Source organism: Gavialis gangeticus, unplaced genomic scaffold, assembly GCF_001723915.1.
Source record: "Gavialis gangeticus isolate Ggan-Ray unplaced genomic scaffold, GavGan_comp1, whole genome shotgun sequence".
In the NCBI taxonomy this organism is placed as follows: Eukaryota; Metazoa; Chordata; order Crocodylia; family Gavialidae; genus Gavialis; species Gavialis gangeticus.
The window spans coordinates 1818735-1834774 of NW_017728998.1; the positions used below are offsets into that span (position 1 = coordinate 1818735).

At 45.4% G+C, this 16040-nt stretch overlaps 1 protein-coding gene across 1 annotated transcript in view; it reads right to left on the reverse strand.

Annotated features, from left to right (window-relative positions):
- Positions 1 to 434: 434 nt before the first annotated feature.
- LOC109289361 (cytochrome b5) overlaps positions 435 to 16040 on the reverse strand; it is a 31470-nt gene continuing 15864 nt past the window's right edge. Inside the window, exons 2-5 of the mRNA XM_019505358.1 lie at positions 15337 to 15465; positions 14723 to 14749; positions 6606 to 6637; positions 435 to 5639 (exon numbers count right to left, since the gene is read on the reverse strand). Of these exons, the coding sequence (XP_019360903.1) occupies positions 5549 to 5639; positions 6606 to 6637; positions 14723 to 14749; positions 15337 to 15465 (279 nt within the window). The 3' untranslated portion in view covers positions 435 to 5548. The remainder of the gene's footprint in view (positions 5640 to 6605; positions 6638 to 14722; positions 14750 to 15336; positions 15466 to 16040) is intronic.

A 16040-nucleotide genomic window follows, 5' to 3' on the forward strand; every position in this document is an offset into this window, starting at 1 on the left:
ACGAGACAACCAAAACTTAATGCTATTACTGTTACTTCAGCAACTGACTTGCGTAGTCTGCACCCAAATCCCTGAACATCATTTTAATTTTTAATTAACAGGTTGAACTATTTTAAATTGTCTGGCCCAACTGTGGAAGTAGAGATTGTTTATACAGCTTGCCAGAACAATTTCCCACTTTGTAACCAACTAATGTTGACAGCAAGAGCACATGTGCATACACCTGAGGATAAGCACAGGAGGAAGTCAACACAGACCAAAAAAGTGGCTGTTTGTTACTCATAGATGCACAAAGGAAAGGTGTCCAGTCCCGTGTCTGAAAAAGACAGACATAGCTGATGTGACACAAGGAATTTGGAAGATGTAAAAAATGAGGAAATCTTGCTCAATTATAAGGAAAATACAAAAATAAGCAAAAAAGAAAGATTCAAGTCTGCAGTAAAATAACCCAGCTTTAGTAAACATCTGACAGTTACAATACAAAAAGTGTGCTCATTAGTTGTACAGATGCTTATTAAAAACCAAAACCGCCCCCCGAAACCAAGTATACAATGCAGTGTTAAACAGTATCAAGATACAAGAATTCACATTGTACAAGTCATTCCAACTTCAGGGCCAGGCAGCTGCTTAAATTCTTCCCACCGCCACCAGTATTTTCCTTGGATCAATTAAGATGACAAACACATTTCAAACTTGGCTCTACAGAGGCATGTATCTTGTTCCCTTTCCAGTCCTCATCTTTATCAACTAAAATTCAAACAGAGATGGGAATAGATTCAAACCTGCATAACCTGGTCTTTATCACTCATGGAGCCAATTCACTGTTATCCTTTGCATTCAGATGGTGAAGGAACTAGGTTCTTAAAGAGTCAAAAGCTACCAACAACAGTTGTTTACACTGGTGCCCTGGAGACCAGTTTTAGTTTGGTTACATTCATAAATAAGTGCTTTTGCTTCTGTTTACAGTAGTTTACCAGGATCCCTTTCCAAAATACCAGAAGGGAGCAGACCTCACACACCCAGCTTTCATTTCAGCAAAATATTTTTCTTGCACAGATGAGAGTTGAAACAGTACCTTTATTGTGTGGCAGGGCTGGTAACAAACATCTGCAGTGAGAGAAGCTCAACATAAAGACAAAGATTTGTTTAGGGAAAAAATTCCTGAAATAAGAGAAGTAAACAAACTTTGTTAACGCTGCTTTTGTTCATTCAAAAAGTGTTAAACCTAACTGGGTCCGTCACCAGGTGAACTGAAAAGAACAGGATGAACCCCAATAACCCCTGTTCCAAAAGGAAGTGCTTATGAAAGATCCAGGCAGACTGCAGTCAGGCTCATGTTAGTGCCAGCAACAACTAGGTGTGTTCCTGCCCCAGTTTTCCATCTTGACCAGCAGCATCCTTGCATTTTAATTCTAGGCCGTGCCACGTGCCTACCAGAGAACATCATCTGGATGGATCTGTGGAACAAGAGGGACTAGTGCACAATCTGTAAATGAATCCCACTGTACTGGAACCAGGCTTCCAGCAGCAGAAGATACGTGCACTGGCTGAACATGTCCCTCTTCTCCCCCCTTCCCCAGGAATCAGGAGCAACTCAGTGCAGCCAATTCCAGAGCATTAGTGGTAAAGCCTTGTTCCAAGGCTAACGGCAATGGCATCTGTGAAATACCATCTTTGTGCAGGCTCAGAGCAAACAGAGCGAGACTTGAAATTCTCATTTAAAATACAAATCACAGTATGTCTTATTAGAAGAAACCTAGGAGGAAAGATAACTTCTTATTAAATGATAACTAATTGTTCCTCCATTTTTTAAAGGCAAAGGGTTGTAGGAAGAATGGATTACGAACCCTTATTGCTCTTAACAAATACAGAAGTTACCCATCAAGTAACCATCTGTCAAGAAGCTACATCACATGGTATGAGACACGTATTTGTGGCTTTACCTCCAACCCACAGATTATCAGTCTCATCAGCAGGGACAGAAAAATAAATGCCCCCCAGATCACCAGGAGACCTTGCTGGCTCAGTGATGGTGGCTCTAGCTGCCTGTTAACGTAGTGTTAAATTGAGGGGAGAGTTTCAGTAGAGTGGACATCTAGTTCTCACTATGCAAAGTTTATTCTGTGTATACGGTTAAGAACAAGTGCAACAGAGGAAAAAAGCCTGGTTGGTCCTTCACTGCAAGGACACAGAATTGGGTGAGAGCCTAAAGGTGCCGGGGTTACGTCTATACCAGTAGCTAGGCCTGTGCCCAAGCACACAGAAGTGGACCATCTACACTGTAAAACCTTCAAGCCCGGGGAGCTCTGCTGAACTTCCAGGTACAAGATCAAACCCACCTCCGTTGACCCGCCCTCCCTGCAGAATTTGGAACTTGCCCAGTCACACAGGCACCAAGCACAGAAAGTCGGCCAGCAGCAATCCCACCACTCCCTGTTCCCGATTTCTGACTCTCCTGCACCCCACATCCTTTTTCTCCTGCCAGGAGACTGTTGGTGTAGTCCGTACAGCTACCACAGTTGCAGACCAAATCCTAGAGGGAACCTGGGAGATATCTTCACACTGTGCTCATGAAATAAGCAGCACAGTGTGAATGGTTTTGGTGTAGACTACAAGGTAGGAAATTCACAGAAAGCAGGGGGGTTGGCAAGCATGACCAAGGCAAACCCCAAATATTGGTGTAGAAATAACCTGAATTATCCCACGAAGCTAAGGATAAGAACATTTGAATAATGCTACTGGCACAGGACTCTTACCCCAGATAGCATAGCTGGTTTATCGGTCACAGTTGCATGCAGCTGGCAAGAGATCTTAAGCCTAGTGACCCAGGGAGATAGAGGTTCTCATCCCACACAGTGGAAAGGAGACTAAAACCCAACATACAAAGATTATTAGTAGCAAGCACGATTTTAGTTTTCTGCTTGAATGGTAAATGCTGTTTTTAGAAATAGAAATAAGGGTATTCCAACCTAGAAAATATTAAATATGCTGCTTATAACAAGTAGGTGTGACAGTTCCTTCCATCCATATGCTCTCATTGGCAGTGGAGAAACCTCCTTGGCTAACATAATTATTCAGTGCATAAAGGTCAGAAAGGACCATAGTAAATCAGTCTCATCACACTTCTCTGGGAGCTCATGTTCAGTTTCTTATCCATCATGACCCCCAAAGTCCTTTACAGAACTATCATGGCCTGTCTATCATTCCTACTTGCAGGAATTGATATTTGGCCACGTTTAGACATGCTGTTTGATTGTGCGCAGCTCACCAGTCAATCTAGATGTCAGCGATTTGTCCTCTTCATTGTGTGCCATTCCCCCAGTCTTTCAGTCTTTTACAAACTTTATTACTGCTGATTATTTTTCTTTCATGTCTTTGATAAATGCTAAATAGCATAATGCCAAGAACCAACTCCTACTGGGCTCCACTAGAAACACAAGCACTTAATGAACGGTCACTTTTTATACCTGCTTTGAGATCTATCAGGTCATTTTAAATCCATGTAATGGGCCATGTTGGTTTTTGTATCATTCTACTTTATTTATCCAAATGTCTTGCAGTACAAAGTCTCGTGCTTTACAGAAGTTTAGGCATCACATCAGGACTATTACTTTTATCAGCCAAATCTCTTGTATCGAAAGATATATTAGTTTGAGAAGAACTGGAGAGCTATTTTCCATAAATCCAAGTTGACTGAAATGTAACCTGATCTATTTTTCTAAGCCCTGTACCACTCAGCTCTCATTTTGCCTGTGATCTACAGGCCTGTCAACTGGATGTCATAATTCAGGCTGCCCATTTACCTTTTATTTATGATAGGAATTGGGGAATTTGCTGGTGGGTTTAATCTGGCTCAAATTTACATCTCTCTTGGAACACAACAAAAAAGAAACTGGGCTGATTTGTCCAATTTATTTCCTTGTAGCAGTGAACCAAGGACAGCTTGCAAGGGTGGGATGCCTAAGGATTGCTAGCAGTCTTTTGTGCCATGCCACACGGAAATCAGAAGCTTCATATACCAGACACCATACTAACATGGCAGCTACACCCTTCTTAGTGTCCAAGAGAAGGGTCTTTAACCAAACTCCTGTTGTGTGGAATCCCAACAATACAAAGCCAAATGCTGCCATCCTGGAAGCTCAATAACTAACACCAGAGGACTTTCTCTCCTACTGGGTATTGATCTCATGGTCCTGTACATTTAAAAAATGACACTTCAATTCCCTGAGGTTAAGTCAGCTAAACCACAATGCCAGGAAGTGTGCTACCTGCACAGGAAGAGGAAAGAACAAGGGGACACGGACACACACACACACACTTTACATATGGGAGAAAAGCATGGAACAAGAGAGAAGCAATGAAGCAAAGAAGGCATTTCTCACCTGCTAAGATACTCTATTGAAAACCAGTGTCGGAGCAATGGTAAAGAGAACCACGGGGGGATGTTAGAACCAGAACACCAATTCCTTTTTCCTATAAGCTGTTCTGTTATGTCAATCACAAGCATTACTTCTGTTCCCTATGTGCTGTAGGTCAGGAAAGAATAAGGCCTGGCAATCCACAAAACACCTTTTTTCCTTGTATGGGGCCAACTACACAACAGATAGTGGTGGAACATCGCATTCCGGTTCCAGTCCCAAGAGCATCATACATTGCTCCCAAGGTAGGAGACTTAAGTCTTCTTTCTGTTTTGGATCCTGCTTAGCCCCACATTTTAGATAGGGCTGAGCTTTTTCTGAAGTACATGCAGCAGACCAGGAGCTCAGGAACAGACAGAAGACCTCTGTTCAAAAAGGCCAGTTATCAGAGCTGTTTTCTAATATTACTGCATGTAGCAAAAACAGGCAGGGGAGCTGGGGCCCCAGGTATGACAACTGTGAGCTCTCATTTTACAGGACAGGCAGGTTAGAAGGGACAGGTACAAATACTACAAAGTGAACTGGAGCATTTCTAAAAGATACAAATATCTATTTGCTTAACCATTTAAAACCAGACACATACAGAAAAAGGCAGCAAGAGCAAACAATTTCCTGCTGCTCCCATTAATCTTGCCTGCATGCACCAGAAAAGCAGTTTTACTAGTCAGTCCTAGAACGTCTTTGCTGGATAGGACAGGAGACAGTTGGTAGTTTCTTTCCGATGACACTCATATGAAGGACTGAAGCAATTCACAGGTTCACACACTAGCAGCAGTTTCATGTTCTCTGGCTTAACAAAAAAAAGGCATTGAAAGAAAAGTTGCCCATAACTTACAGAAAGAGAAAGAGAGAGAGAGAGAGAGAGATGCATGCACGAACACATACTAGAATAGTAGGAAGTTGCACTTGCTCCACGCACCAAAAGGAACGTGGGTCCCAGAGTTAGGACAGACACTGCCTGACAATAACTTGGCTTTGCACGCAATCAGCGTTGCTAGCAGGCTCAGAACTAAAAACAAAATATGCAAGGTTTAAGGCAACCAAAATCCCACAACTCCTGTGTGCATGCATACACTGCCTCTCATTCCTGTGCGTTCACTCATGCTTCTCAAAGTTCCAGCGAGGCCAATTCAAGAGGACTTCCCATCCAACATGTAATAGCGACACATTAAACCTATGACCAGGGCTCCAAGGAAGGGGATTAGCCATGTTGACCAGGAACTAAAGGGAGAAAAAACCCCACACACAAGACAAAAAACAGAAGAAAGCAGTAAGTTAATAATTTATTTAACATACCCTACATTCATGACTGCCTTGATCTAGCAAATTCTCAATCCTCTCATAGTAGTCGGTGAGAGACCAAATACTTAGACACCAGTAGATGCTCACCTTCAGCAAGACTGACTTCTCAGCCAGTGTCCTCATGGAAGGGTAAAATTTAGGCACCTCTTCTGATTCAGTGCTACAGAGAGCTCCCCTCCTCTCTGGTGGACCCAGAATGTGCACATCTAAGGGCCACTTTAACAACAGGGCACAAATCTGTGGTGTTCACCTAAATCAACCCCACTACGGAACAGAATAGACTGCAGCCACAGCTGAATAAAGTGAAGGTGTGGACCAGAGAGTATAGATCTAGGACGAAAGGAGGCTCCTTTTGGACAGGATGGAGCTCAGTGTGGAGGGACCTGTCCACAAGGACTAACTACCTCTCCATGTTGAAGTGGTGACCTACAGCTCTGAATTATCTTGCATTCAGTCAGTGTAAAAATAGTAGCTCTGCATTCGAGTTCTGGGATTTCTGCTTTGCCCACTGAACAAGACAGAAGTGCCCTAGATCAGTGTTTCTCAATCTGAGTCACAACCCAAAAGTGGGTCGCAAAAATATATGAAAGGGTCGTGAACAAACTCTACAAATGGATTCTCCTTCAAAGGAGAAAAACATGGGAAACTGTGGGTTTTCCCCAGCAGGCTAGCAGAGCTCCAGCTTGTGAGGGGCTGCTTGAGCCCCCCTGCCCACACACTGGGGGGTTGGGGGGGCAGCAGGTTGGGAGCGAGGGTACTGGGCTGGGACTGGCCACTGATGTTTACAAGTGGGTCCTGGTCCAAAAAAGGTTGAGAATCACTGCTGTAGATGGACCACCCCTGCCCTCTCACTTTCACATTCCCATATTAAACAAGATACCATACCTGAGCTGGTTGCCAGGTGTTGTGTCTGGATCCTGAGGAAGGAAGGGGGAAAAGGAAAAGACACATTATACAAATGGTGTTAATAAAGCTACAAAAGGAAGGTGGAGGTGACACAGAATAACCCTCCCACTCGCCCTTCCCAGAACCTTCCCCACACCACGGGCATTTTGTTCTTTCCTCCTCATCCTGGTCCTTAGTCTGACCTATTATGTAAGCACAAGCTTGTTCTAGATCCATCCAATATCCGTGCAGGTGACTTATTCAATTTGCTGCATCCACAGTGGAGGAGAATGTGTGGATCCCCCAGGTCTGAGACAAATCTCTCACCTGTGAGCCTTTCCCCGAAGTGATATTCCCCTGGACCATCTCATTTGAAGTCAATCTAGCACACATCGCCATCCTTCCCATCACTCAAACACAGGACCTAGGACATTTCAACCCCTCTGCACGTGTCTCACACATCCAGGCAACCTTCCTAATGTCCAGACAACTGCCACTCATTCTGGCTGCCTTCATCTCCTGTCTTGATGACTGCTCCTTCTGTGTGGCCTCCATGACATATCACTGCTGCCCTCTAAACTAGTCAAGACAGCCTCCTGTTATTCGACCCATATCACGTGTTCCTTCTGCAAGTCCCTGTGCTACATACCCCACTTCTACCATATCACATTTAACCTTATCCTTCACCTCCAAGTCTCTTCATAACTCTGTCCCTCCCGCCCCACCTTTGTTTCTGTGGGCTCCATCGTTATATTACTGATCTACTGTGTGTCTGTCCCTTCCCAGAAACATCTTTGCAATTGCAGCTATATTACTCTGTGTTCATGGTGCACCTTCTCTGACCTCATTTTCAAGCCTATTTCCCTCTCCTTCAAATCATCCCAAGACATGTCTTCCAGGGTACCTACAAGTGTCCAGTCAGCTGTTCATGCCTTGGATAGGTGCACACGGCTGGGTGCTAGCACGCTTACATTTTTTAAAGAAAGTCTGAGTCACAAGCACTGAAGTCATAAGACAGGACGGATGCTCAAAACCAGCCAGTTTGTAAACGTCTGTACGTGCAAGCCACAGCACTGGCCTTTGGTGGCATGACAGTTTTCCACAGTACAAAAATACTACATTTTCTTTGGCTCCATGAAAATGACGGAGTGACCAGAGACCTTGTTTTCATGTTAAAGAGCACAAGAAGAAGAGGACCATCCACAGCGTGAAGTACAGAGAAGGGAGCATCTGTACAACACTTCTCCTTTCACGGCTCCTTCGTCATCCTCTGCCAGTCCCTCTACACTTCTACCCAACATGTTGCACTTAACCATTTATGCTGTATTTGAAAGTCAGTGACCAGAATGGGCACCGGTTTAGAGGTGGGGTACCACCATCATTAGAAGAAAGTGATGTAAAGCTGGCAGCATATTTTTATGATCCATTTTCTGCATGATTTTCTATCTTGTTTCTAACACTACCTGTTTGTTCTGCTTTCTGTATCACACTGGACCGTGCTACTTCCCTGCCTATCTGAGGCATAACAGAGCAGCTGGGAACCTGGGACAGTGCAATGCATAGAGGCAGCAGCAACTCCTAGATGCTACCATGTTGCTGATGCAGCTGCTGCCCATCACCCTGCCTTAGTTATGCTACTGCTGCCTACAGCAGAGCAGAAAGGTCTCTCCTGAGATGATCCTACAAATTCAGAACCCAGCAGAAGAAAGGATTAGATTTCTCCTGTTCCCCAGGCAGCAGCATCTTAAATATAGCCAAGTGAATTTCTGTTTGGTCAGGGAGCTGCCCAGCCCTTAAATTTCTTAGGACTCCACAGAGATCCACTGTTTTGACATATGTAATTAGCAGTACTCTGTATAATTACTGCATTTACCCAATGCAGAATGACTTTGAATAAGATGGCTCTCCCCACAATAATTAGATTCTATACATGGAAAATTATAAATTTGTTATAATTTCCTATGTACAGAATCAAAATACTGAAGGGTTGGCTTAAATTTGTCCCCCCCACTGCTGTGATGGGGAAAGCATCAGTGGTGGGGGAGAAGGAGGGCAGCCTGACTCTCCATCTGGTGTCCCTCCATTCACGGACACCCCCACCCCACAGACCCACATTGCCACCCAGCTCCTGAACCTGGATCCACTCACAGCTGCTGCTGACTTCAGGCTGTGGCCCCGCCCCCGGTGCCAGGGTTGCAGCAGCCACCTGCTGATACCTGAATCCAAGATGAGCCCCCCGGGGGAATCTTGTCTTGGATTTGAGTAAATACAGCACCATGCCCAGACTGGTACCCACTGCTACATACATTGTAGTCAGGCTCTGCATCCATTTATGAAAAAAAGTTGAAACAGAAGGATCTGGAAGGCCCACAGGCAGGCAAAACCTTTCAGTTCTTCCATCTCACCAAGCTGGGGTATGACCTGGCTTGAACTACCCTTTCCAAGGCTGGTTGTGGCAAACAAACCCTCCCAGGAGAGACTTAAGCTGCTTCTCCCTTCAGAGCACTGCTAGTTCCTTTACTGCTTTGTGGTGCCAGGCTACTGGCAATAGTCCCACTCTGAATGATTTCTAATGAAAACGTTGTCTAAGGCAGAGTGTTAGGAGCCAAGCCTCCAAGCCAAGCATGAAAAGAAGCCAACTGCAAAGCACATTTAACTCCTTAATGAGGTTGCGTCTATCATATCTTCCCCTTGTTAGTGCTCCAGTACAATGCCCCATGCTGGTCCTGGACTACCTGAGTTTTAAGCTACATCCTAACAGCTCAGTGATGTTAAACAAAAAATTCTTGTTCTAAGGCCAAACACAAGTGGTTGTGCATGTCTCCAAAGCTAAATCTAACAACACTAACAGTTCAGTGATTGGGACACAGCGAATGATGCAAACAGGTCTGCGGTTCAAGGTGTGGAAATAACCCAGTGCTGATGTCGGGGGGAGAGGGCACAGAGAACACTTCCCATTGCATGCTGAGGTGCCTGCTGAGCTTCAGAAGACAACCAATTTGCTTACAAGGTTTATTTAATATCACAGGCTTTGTGTAAACAAGAAACCACTAACTCAACTCCATGGACAAAAATGTGAGTGACTCAACTTCCTCCCTCTGTGTTTAAGCTGCAGGGATCAAGGTGGGCAGCTCAGGAAGAGTGGAGCATGGAAGCAACCCCTTTGGTCAGATCAGGGACTGTTCTGAAAGACCTGAGAGCCATATGTAGCCCCCCTCAGCTGGAGTACCCAACCTGCCCTTGTGTAACACGGGGCTGTCTTACTGTTTGCCAAGCACCAACAGGACATTCAGCGCTAAGCAAGACATAAAAATAAGGACAGATGATCAGTTCTTGGGTCCAAGGACTAACAGACCAATGCAGAGCAAGTAGGACAGAACTGGGAGGTTCAAACAGAAGGGAATAACGTGAGGTGACTTAACAAGGTTTGTGTTTTGTTTTAAAGTCTTATTTCTTGCACTTGGCAGAGAAAACAAAAGTCCTTGGGAAGGATTTAGAATGAGCCAAGTGTGACTGCCTGCTGGCCAAGGCTGGGAGGGTATTCCACACACGGCGCAGGCAGCAGCATGCCTACAGGAACCACCCACACTCAGAGAAAGTCAGCTCGCTTCTCCCTTCCATCTGCTGGTGGGTTTCTTCATTAGGGTTAGCCAAGGGAAGAGCAGCTCAAGCTAGCCAGTGCAGTTAGAAGCGAGTAGTATTGTTAGACCAATGAACTGGCTTTTCACATCACTTCTTTTATTTCAACTCTGTTTCAGCACAGAAACACAGCCAAGTGCTATAGGAACAGACTTCCAGCAGACGATTGGCATTTCCTGGTTTCCGTGGATGAAGAACTGAGTGGACATTTATTTATATGCTGCCCTTCTCAATAAAGGCTCAAAGCAACTTGCAACAAGAGAAAAAAAACAAATTATAAAATAGGAGAGAGAGCAGAACAAGACAACTTAAAAACTAAGCATCCCTTTGTGAAAATAAACCAAGTTCCAAAGCATCACGCTGTCATTGAGCAGAAGGACCCATGCAACAGGAAGGCAAGAGTCTCCTGCAACCCCCCTTCTCCTTACAGCAGAAGTCTGAACCAGACAGGAAGCCTTCCGGTAACTCCGATGGATTCACTGTGACAAGGGAGACTCACTTAACTCCAAGCTAGACACGAAGGCAGACAAAACCGCTCTGGCTAGAGCAAAATTTGGTGTGCAACAGAAGCTAGAAGTAGATGTGACCAAATGAAATAGATAAGCTGTGCCAGGATGTGTCCATTGATCTTGTGGGACAACACACGACATCTTCCCTGCTTACAGTTCCCCCAGACATTTTGGGGCACATCTCCGGAAGAGGGGAAAGCTGGGCAGGCACTCTCAGGGCTTGAGGGGCCCAATCCTATGTGGGAATTAAGGGGTGAGTGGGATCGAGCCCCTCAAGTCCTCAGAGTGCCTATCCAGCTCTGAGCTGTCTGCACTCTCATGCCATAAAGCCAACAGACCCAATAAAGCAGTGGAAACTATTACCACCTCTGTCACAGCCACAAATGTGAGGCACGAGTGCCATGACAAATAGTATAGGTGTCTGTCTGTTTATCCTTGTGATGGCAGAAGAACTGTTATGGCAGCACAAAGACAGTCTGTTTGCCACCAGAGAGAGGAACCGAGGCAGACAAGCCTAAGGAGCAGGTCTGAGGAGTCTGCTGGAGCACAGTGTACATATCAGCAGCTTCCTATCCACAGAACATGGGGTTCAAGGTTAGAGTCTGCCAAAAGACACTTCCCTTTTCCGTGAACAACTCGTACCCCCGGCGGCTGGGGGGACAGGGCGGTGGCAGCGGCAGGAGCTCCTGTAGCCACTACCTGCGGCGGTGGGAGGAGCGCTGACCAAGGGTCAGTGACCACCCGCAGCCACTGCCAGCAGTGGCAGCCAGCAGGGATTGTGGACCTCCCACGGACACCGCTGGCAGTGCCGGTGGTAGGGTGTCAAGTGCCAGCAGTGCCTTTTTCTAGGGGGTACACCACCACACGCAGGGGGTGCACATGCACCCACATGCATCTCCTATGCATCACCCCTGCCCTTTTCCATTCCCATTCCTCCCAGCACTCTCACCTGGCACCAGCTCTGAACTGAAGAGCTACATAAATATGCCAGCTCCAACTGCAGAACCACCCAGTATGAAGGAAATGGAACAGCAGTGGTCAAGAGCTGCGTGTTGACACTCAGCCAAACTAAAGGGCCTGGTCACATCTGGACCAAGACCTGTGCTTTAGAGAGCAGTCTCCAGGACATTTACTAAACATCAGAGGATGAGATCGCATACCAGTGCAACCAAAAGCAACAGCTGTACTTAGATGGAGGCTCAAGTGCTCTTGGAGGACTTCCCCAAAGTTCAGGCATGAAGTCAATGCCAGAGAAAATTACTGTCTTGAGCATGGAATTGCCAGCTCCCCAATGCACTAAAAACCTGTCTGAGCTACACAATGTGACTAAAGCACAAATTGTGCATGTAAGGTTCCCTGTTCAACCCAGCCATCCTTCAGGTATGCTTCCCTCCACAAAGGGTGGCTAGGGGAAAAAAAGTGAAGTATAAAAGAGCAGAGCTAGAGACCCACAGGGCTCAAGACAGAATACATGAGGCCTCAAGATGTCAATAAATCAGTTACCAGAGTGAAAGATGTGCTGGGGTAGGGGAAAAGCAGTCTTCAACAGCTTGTCCTATTCCACATAAAGTGGAGAAGGGGCTTTTTAGGCTCCAGATACCTAAGCACACCACAGAATCTCTGGTGTTATTCTTCTTCTGGCACCACAGCTTGCTTTTTTCAGTCTCCTTTTAATAGTCCTCCAAAAGAAGACCTAAACTCTTATCCAAACACCATAATCTTTTCTAGTTAGTGTGCCACAGCACACTACATGTCAGTATGTCCTGCACATCTGTAGGGGATAACCAAGTTCTCAAGAGAAGACTCTAGCTATGAGAATGCTAAATGGGAAAAATAAAGAAGCTCCATTAGCCCTTTTTGATGCCACCATTTGAAGAAGCTGGTCAAGGCCTGCAAACAGACTTTGTATATCTTGTGCTCATCTTGGGCTAGGCTGAGAGGTATCTAATAAAGGAACAGGCAGAGTGGGAGCACCGCTTGGCACCCCACTGCATTTCTCCACTTCTTGAGTTGTAAGTGGAGGATTTTATCACTTCTCCAGACACACAAGAAGAGCCCTTTCCCAAACACACAGCTAAAGCGAAGAAGCCAGCACTGAATCAGCAGTGAGCAAAGATGTGAACCTAGGCCCAGCACCGGGGAAATTAGGATGGAGAGGCTCCCTTTCCCTTTCTGCAGAGGACCAGAAGATTCCAGTCATATTCAAGAGGCCAGTCGGATAACACTAGTTACTCAAATGTTACTCAAGGGGTTAAAATACAATGTATGACATACTGAGGTGACAGGCACCTTAGAAACACATGAGAGATTAAGGGGAAATACTCAATCACTGTGTCATTTGTACTGCAGATATCAGCGGTATTGTCCTGTACTTAGAATGAACTATCACAGAATTACGTTTCTAGGCCAGGAAGCAAGGTAAATGCCTACCACTATATGCTTGCATTTGCAAACAACAGTATTAATGCATGGCACTCCCCTCCAGCTTGCCAGCCACCAACATGCAAACAGCTGACCCCGCAGAGATCTCCTCACATGTGCACCTGCTGGGGTACCGTAAGACACCGTACCTCTGAGGGGTCTGCAATAGACTGTGTAACAAGTGCAATTGGTTTCCACTTTGAAGGTCTTTAACCTAATGACGTAGCATTATTCTGGCTTCTCCAGACATTAATATGTCTGCGTAAGCTCATTCAACGGCTGCTAATACAGGGCAATTAAGGCTTTCCTGACTACTGGGGGAACATCTTTTGGGTTACTAGGGCACCTCCCTGGACATCATGTTTACAATCAAAAGGTGATGTTCTTAGGACAAGTTCAATAAACTGAACTAGGACATCATGCTCACTCCAAATCCGTATTGACACAAGCAGGGGAATGAGGATAAAAAAAAAAAAAAAGGACAATACACAGATAACACACACAATGCTCAGAACTGGTGTTTGAACAATTATTCTAATCTTCTCCCTCTGAATGACTGAATTATTTGGTGCAGTAGAACAACATAGAAGGAGACTAGCACCTCTTACAGCCAGGAGTGCAAGCCAGCAAGCGGCTCCTCTCCATGCCCCAGGCAAGAACTTCTGTGCCCAGATCAGAATTAAACATGCCTCACCTTTACCAAAACTCATTCCACTTGCTTTGCAGTTTGGGCCACTGTACAGAAAGTTACATCTACCTGGGCTGTCTGCTGCAGAACTCCTGAAGTGTGCTGACCCTACAAGTCTCCCCCATGTTCAGTCTGCTTGCTCTATATACTGGATTCACAAAACAAAACCAGAGGAGTCTGCATTACTCTGAAGGAAGAGGGGTTAGGATATCCCTGGTAGTTTCATTTCTGTTCTAAACACTGGAATTTCTGTCTAGCAGCTCATCATATGCAAGAATCACTTTCCCTGCCAATGTAGCACAGCTAATCCTGGCTGGAAGGTGGCACCTACATTGCCTGGACTGGCATAGCAACATTATAGAAGATCCAAGGATAGGAAAAGAAGACAGATCATGTCTCCCTTACCATTTCAAGGGAATTTTGTTAGCTCCAGTTACTAGAGTTGGACTGTGGCAGGACACCAAGGCCAACGCACTGACTCTCAGTAAAAGTGCAAAAATGGTCTTGGGGATAAAAGGTGAGAATACCACTGATACCCAACCCAAAAGAACACAGCAGACCAGTTTCACTTCCTACTGGTACCGGCACTGCAGGGAGCCCCTACTTCCCACTGAGGATCAGGCTGTCAGGTTCAGGTGGTTACTCTATTTACGCCATGCTCTTTCCAGAGGTCTTCACCAAACCACCCAATCTCTGTTCTTTACATAACATTTCTCACCTAGGTTAAAAACAACAGCAGCCTAATGCCACATAGTGTGGAAATGGAACATCTGCTAACTGAACGTAGCACAGGCCCCTCCACATTAATTTTAAGCAGGAAAGGAAACAAAGAAAACAAAACAAATGAACAGAGATCTTACCTTAGAGCTTTCAGTTTTACGGTCACACTGTTGGGAGGGGGGAAGAAGAGAAAAGAGAATAGGGTAAATACTGTAATTTAACCTTTTGGAAAGAAGTTTTCAGTCACCAAGGGAGAATCAGCATGCACACAGCTGACACCGCTTGAGCCACTGCTTGAATTATTTTGACTTCATCTCTCATGTAACCAAGCCTTCAGCACCCAAAAAGCACTGGCTTTAACTTGCTAAAAATCAAATCAGGCTGAGGGCAGAGGTATGTTACCAGCTATCCCACACCACCTTAACATCCTGACTCACATTATAAGGAAAAGTTCAGGGTGATAAATCAGCCCAAAGGGACTTCTTTAATACCATGGACTGAACTGCAGCCAAAAGTCACTTCTGGATGATGGAAGAGAGAGGATTGGTTCAGCTTTTAATTTTAAGTACCCTCTGTTTCATCATGTGATCTCTTTTGCTGGGGAAAAGTAGTACACAACTCATCACTGTGATAACAGACCTTGATGAAACTGCCTGCTGGGTTATGTAAGGGGCTCTACAGTCAGTACTGCATTCACTCTCTCACACACACAATGTACTTGGACAGAAGGACATCACAACCAGTTCCTCCTTACCGGGTGAACCTCTCCTATGTAGTACTGCTTAAGCATTTCCCTGGCATCTATCGAATGTCCAACATCCTCAAAGCTCTCTGTGGCATCTCTCCCAGCCTGCTCAAGTAAAACTTCCTCTCCACCTGGATGCTGAAAAAGAAGGAATTCAGTGAGCACAGTGCTGTGGGATAAAAGAAAAAAAATATTTTTTGAGAAGCATTCCCTCCCTCAAACACACAGCTACTTTCTAACCTTTTCAGTTCAGCACAGCCACTGCAAACCAAAAACTCAAGACAAGCTCTGCTGAAGATCCATTGTCCAACCTCCCAACCAGGCTGTCAAAAGGGATGAAAGGGCACTGCAGGGTCTGGCACTCCCCCGAAATCCAGCCTTGCCAGCTCTACTGATAGGAAAATCCCTCCAGCAACAAAGAGCAGTTCCCCAACTTTCAGAGAGAGCCACTGACTTGAGCTTATGGATCAAGTCTTCTCTGGAGTTCTTAGACAGGCTGGTCCAACTCCTGATGTACTTGTGGATGTGCTAATGCAGCAGTACAACACAGCAGTATTAAGCCATGAGTTAGCATCCAGCAAGCAAAGCATAAAGATATGAGCCCCCGCTGCAGAGCTTGGCACATGGAACACACCACACAGGACACTGATTCAAGACTGCGACCAATCTAGGCCAGAAAAACCAAAAGAACAAGCATCTTTGTGACCCCCCCC